Source organism: Manihot esculenta, chromosome 8, assembly GCF_001659605.2.
Source record: "Manihot esculenta cultivar AM560-2 chromosome 8, M.esculenta_v8, whole genome shotgun sequence".
NCBI classification, from domain to species: Eukaryota; Viridiplantae; Streptophyta; class Magnoliopsida; order Malpighiales; family Euphorbiaceae; genus Manihot; species Manihot esculenta.
The window spans coordinates 8,953,739-8,959,677 of NC_035168.2; the positions used below are offsets into that span (position 1 = coordinate 8,953,739).

Sequence of the window (5,939 nt, forward strand, 5' to 3'; positions counted from 1 at the left end):
AATATCTTTTATATAATAAAATTTTATTTTTATAATTTTAAAGATTATTTATTATATTTATGTATTTTTTTCAATTTTATATAATTAAAATACTAAATTTTTTATATTTTAAATTATAAAAAAATAATAAAAATTTAATATTATATTATATTAAGACTTATTTGATTGTTAGTAAAAATATAATTATAATATTTATTTCGTGAAAAAAATACATACATTTAATTTGTGAAAAATAATTTATTTTTATTATTTAATTTTAATTTAAAAAATAAAATTTATTAATAAATTTATATATAAATTTTAATAATTATCTCAAAAATAAAGAAAATGATTTTTTTAAAAAATAATTTTTATTTATTTTTTAATTAATAAAATATTTTTTATTAATTAATTTTTCTGAATATTTTAAACAAAAAATTATAAAAATTATTTTCCTCAAAATTATTTTTCGCTAAAGAAAAGGAGCTGATGTTTTTTCAATAGTTTTATTTTTTTTATTTTTTTATTTTTTCCAATTTGAATAAGCCTTTGCTTTCCAGACCCAGGAAAATAGAATCTGTAGTTTTGGATTTGGTTTGTGTAAAGCAAAGTAGAAGACGCGAAAATCTATTATATGATTTCGTCAACCACTGCCAAAGCCACTAGCTTGAGCAAAGAGTGCGAAATGGAGAAAGAAGATAAAGGGAAAGACAAGGAAGAGGAGAAACTATGCAAGAGGTGCAAGCAGACGTATACTTCCTCCTCTAATGCCGCCTCCGCTTGCCGGTTCCATCCTTCCTTCTTCGTCTGTCGCCATCATGATGACCAGAAAAGGTATCCTTTGGTGGTTGTTGCATACCGTTTTCTAAATTTGTGCCTGTATGAGGTTTTAAGGTCATATATAATATATTCAGTTCATTTTTTTTTTTTTTGTATTAATTGCTAATGAAACTCAGAGTAAGGGTAATTGAAACCCTTGAGTTAGCAATAGATGGAAATTATGTCATAATTCCTTGATTTGAATTCAATCAAATGATCAGTGGAATTCTCAGTTAAATGGAATTCGTGTTTTGGAATGTTATTGAACTTTAAAGCAATGGTGAATTACCAAAACGTCCCCAGTAATATCATTATTAACAGGTTGATCCCTGTAGTTTCAGAAACTAATTTAAATGTTCCTAACTTTTGGTTCCATTAAATCTTTCATTACTCTACCCGTTAGCTGTTAATACTTGAAGAAAATATCAAAATACTCTTGTAGAAGAGTGATGTTTTAATATGTTTTTTAAAAATAAATGGACGAAAGTGTTAATGGCAAAATTCAGGAATTACATAGTTTTTATTTGAAATTTGACTAAAAGAATATGCAGAAATATACTTAGAAATTGGATAGAATGAATAAAATATCTAAAAGAATTAAAATTTAGGGATGTCTTCATGAGTTTTTCAAAATATGTGGATCAACTTGTTAATAATGGCAATATACAGGCATCTTTTTGTAAATCTCCCTAAAGAAATTGAATGGGAAAATTCTATTTGACTTGCAAAAGTTTACTTCTAGACTGTAAAGGTAGTATTTAAAACAAGAATTTCCCTTGCCCATTAGTAACCCTTCACTGCTAATTTGGCATTTCTGCAGTCAATGCCACTTGCCCACTTGTGCAATATTTGTTGCCAAAAGCCACTGCACTTGCTTTTACAATGCTGATGTTAGCAAATAAAAAGTGCTTGGTGTAGACTTTGTCTTCATCTCTTAACAAATTGGTGGAGGAAACATCACTTTGAATGTGTCACAAAATTTGCCCTTTGCAGTTTCATTTGTTGCTTGACAAAAGAATTGAAAACCTAAATGTATGTTTGATGGAGCAATAAGAGATGACAAGAGCTGTGGTCCTGATGGGGGTTGTATTGAAGGCTGTGGACTGGCTACTCCCACTCTTTTGCAATGCTGGAGCTGATGATGGTAATGGTGACTAAGCATCGGAAGATGGTGATTTTCTCGCTAGTAGTAGCATTTGTTTTAGCCGTGCTAAAAGGAGAGTTAGTCATAATGGTCTAATGGTTGAAAATTGAAATAAAATAAAACATGGTAGACTAATTCTGCCAGCTTAATTATTTTAAGAATTGAAATAATACTGTTGGAGTAACATGAAATTGTATTAGCAAAAGCAAGAAATGTGAGAAATATGCAGATGATAGTATTCTGGTTCCTTGAGTAGTATGGATATTATTGTTTTTGCTTGTGTCTTTGAAACTCTTTTAAGTATTAACTGTGATAATTGTTGTATTTGACACTTCTTTATTCTGTGCACTTGCACAAGCATGTGCCCTTTCAACCTTGACATCTGCATTTGGATCATTGTGTTGTTTATCACAATCATTCATTTTTTTTTAAATCATAGCAGCCTAATATCTAGAGGATATAAACAACACAAGGATGAATAAATAAATGGAAGCATAAAAAACATGAGAAGAAACAGAAGTTTTGAATTTAAAACAGAGTAGAAGGAATTAGAATACATGTTTAGAAATTTTAGAAAACATGACAAATTCAAAGAAGTATTAGAATTTTGATTTTCATGAAATTCTGGGGAAGCTTTTATTTCACAGAATTGCCTTTCTAGAAACTCTAGCTCGTAAAGAATACAAGAGGTTATCATAGTTGGAGCAATTTTTCAAATCATGTATATTTAAAAAAATAATTTTAAAATGATGCAGGATTCAAAAATATTTTCGGATTCTGTGTGTCAATCCAGTTTGTTCGGCAGTCATACTGCCGAACACACTGGTTCGACACTCATAGTATCGAACAACAGCAAGTTCGATACTATGAGTGTCGAACTTTGCTTTTTTGTGTCTCGGGCAGATAATCTGCCCGAGGAGAAGCAGGCCAACATTCTTCAGCACTCTAAGTGCCGAAGATGTGAAAGCCTGCAAGCTTCCACGAGCCTGCAGGCCATGCATGCAATTATATATAAAAAAATTATTATTTATTTTTTTATATTATAATAATAAATAATTTTATTTTATATTTAAATTTTTGTTAAAATTTTTTAATATATATTAAAAATTAATAATTTTAAAATAAATAATTTATATTATAATAATAATAAATTATTTATTATTAATTTTATTAATGTTTAAGTTTTTGTAAATAATTTTATTAGAAAATATATAATTTAATATTTTTAAAATAAATAATAATTATGAAAATAAAATGAAATATTTTTCTTATTAATATAATAATTTAATTTTTAAAAACATTTCATCCATTCTATTTATTTATTATTTTAAAATTATTATTTATTTTTTTAGATTATAATTTTATTATAATTTATTATAATTTGTTGTAATAAAACTATAAAATTATGATCGAATGTTTAGCAGATCAAAGAATGAAACAGCCCTTTCTGCTTATTATTTATTTTTTTAGATTATAATTTTATTATAATTTATTATAATTTGTTGTAATCAAAATTAAATAATAAATTTAAAATAATAAATAAATAGAACGGATAAAATATTTTTAAAAATTAAATTATTATATTAATAAAAAAATACTTCATTTTATTTTCATAGTTATTATTTATTTTAAAAATATTAAATTGTATATTTTCTAACAAAATTATTTACAAAAACTTAAACATCAATAAAATTAATAATAAATAATTTATTATTATTATAATATAAATTATTTATTTTAAAATTATTAATTTTTAATATATATTAAAAAATTTTAACAAAAATTTAAATATAAAGTAAAATTATTTATTATTATAATATAAAAAAATAAATAATAATTTTTTTTTATATAATTGCATGCATGCACCATGCAGGTGCATGCAGCTTTCACATCTTCGGCACTTAGAGTGCCGAAGAATGTTGGCCTGCTTCTCTTCGGGCAGATAATTTGCCCGCGGCACAAATCAGCAAAGTTCGACACTCATAGTGTCGAACTTGCTGCTGTTCGACACTTTGAGTGTCGAACCAGCGTGTTCGGCATAAGCTGGGTTGACACACAGGATTCGAAAATATTTTCGGATCCTACATCATTTTAAAATTATTTTTTTAAACATACATGATTTGAAAAATTACTCTCATAGTTGTCCAATGAAGAATTGAATTCTGAATCGAAATCCTCATTTTTTCAACTGTATATTGAGAATTGAATTGAAACGTAAGATTATTGCAACTTTTAAAACAATTGAAAATAATATATATATATATCTAGATATTTTTGCTATTAATTTTATCAAAAGATATTAAACATTCAGTTGCAAATAATGTATATATAAATAAATTTTAATTCCAAATCATACACTAAACATGATATCAAAGTAAACCTAATAACTTTGTTGTGGCCAAGCTCAAAATATCAATCAGACAAGTTAAAATTTTAGAATAAACATGACAAACTATCTTGGGCCATTTACACTTACTTTTTTCATTTATTTTTTGTCTCTTCTATTGAGCTTTCTGTCTTTTCCCCTTCTTTTTTTTTATTTTTTATTTTTATTTCGAATTTGGTCTTTTACTGCACTTCTCTTTATGAATCCATGCCTATCAATTCTTAACAATCATCCCAATTCGCTGTTGATTCATGTGATTCTTGTCTCATTTTTGGTTACTTATGGTTCACCCATCTGATTTTACCATTAGGCTAGTGATTCGATGTGAATCATATGATTCGAATGATTCTAATAACACTGAACTTATAGTTCCTTTGGGTGATCTGCTGATGTTTTGAACTCATAAATTATGTAAATGGTACTAGCCTGTTAACATTATTGTAGACTGGAGAGGGAACACTTCCAATTATTAACAAATGCTGGGTTGTATATGAATTTTCATTTAAGTTTTAATGTGGTTATATTCCGTTCCCTTGTTGTATCAAAAAATTATCCTTTCTTGGGGAGAGTGTGGGGGTTGCATAATATGATTACTGGAAGGTAGAGGGAGAATAGAAAAAGGAAATTGTTGGTACGCTGTGCTTATTTTAGTAGTTAAATGAATTACGATACACATCTGCATCATGGCATTTTAATGGGGAAGCTTAGATCTTTCAAATAATTAGAGGAGGCCATTTCTTTTGCAGCTATCCTTTTGCTGATAAAATGTCTTCCTCACCATCAACTGAAGAGGAAATTTCCTCTTATTTGTTTTTATTTATTCATTTTTACTATTTTCTGTTCTCTTTGATTTGTATGTTTGAGTTATGATGGTCAATTCATCCATCTATTTGGTTTGTTGAAGGTACTACGAATTGGGACCTAACGATCCACCATATGCTGCCAAATTTTATGACTGTTGCGGGGCCGAGCATCCTGAGGCGTCTGGCTGCACCACCAGTTTTCATGTTTCGTATGATGATTGATGTAACGTTTCTCCTTAACACCTAGATTCTGACTGGATTAAACTTGTATATATTTGCATATTTCCTCCCTAGCTAATTATTACTCTTCACATATACTTTTCAGTTTTGTGTCTCCATGAATGTATCATGCAATAATTGCTTTAGTTAGAGCAATAAATAATGTTTAATGCCTTTAATTTGGTATTAGGTGCTCCCAATTTTTCATTTGAGGATGGCTTGTGCTTTACTCAAATGGTTGGGATTTGCAAGGAGCAATTTCCACGTGGCTATATTTTAGGTGGATTCTTATATCTTATGGCTATTCAAGTTGGCCACATGGGTTCCTATGAGTGGGCAAATCTGGAAAACTTGTAATGAGGTAGATGAGGGTTAGATTTCCAGATTGTTGTGCAAGTGAAAGACTAATGAAACTTCGAGTTCCTTTTGATGAGACATTTTGGCGTCCAGTGACCTGTATAATATCACTACAGGAATGCATTGATGCTATAAAAACATGCTGGATCTTAATCACACCCGCATTCAAAGAAGCCTCATGTACCTTTTTCTATTTTCTCCTGTAATAATTGAGCATAGAAAATATAGATTT

General features: G+C 28.2%; 1 protein-coding gene across 1 annotated transcript; it reads left to right on the forward strand.

The window, feature by feature from the left end:
- The first annotated feature begins 503 nt into the window (after window positions 1-503).
- On the forward strand, window positions 504-5,643 carry LOC110620446. Its single transcript, XM_021764187.2, has 2 exons — window positions 504-813; window positions 5,233-5,643. Exons 1-2 carry the CDS (start codon window positions 614-616, stop codon window positions 5,351-5,353), a joined length of 321 nt encoding a protein of 106 aa, XP_021619879.1. The 5' UTR covers window positions 504-613; the 3' UTR covers window positions 5,354-5,643.
- Window positions 5,644-5,939: the final 296 nt, after the last annotated feature.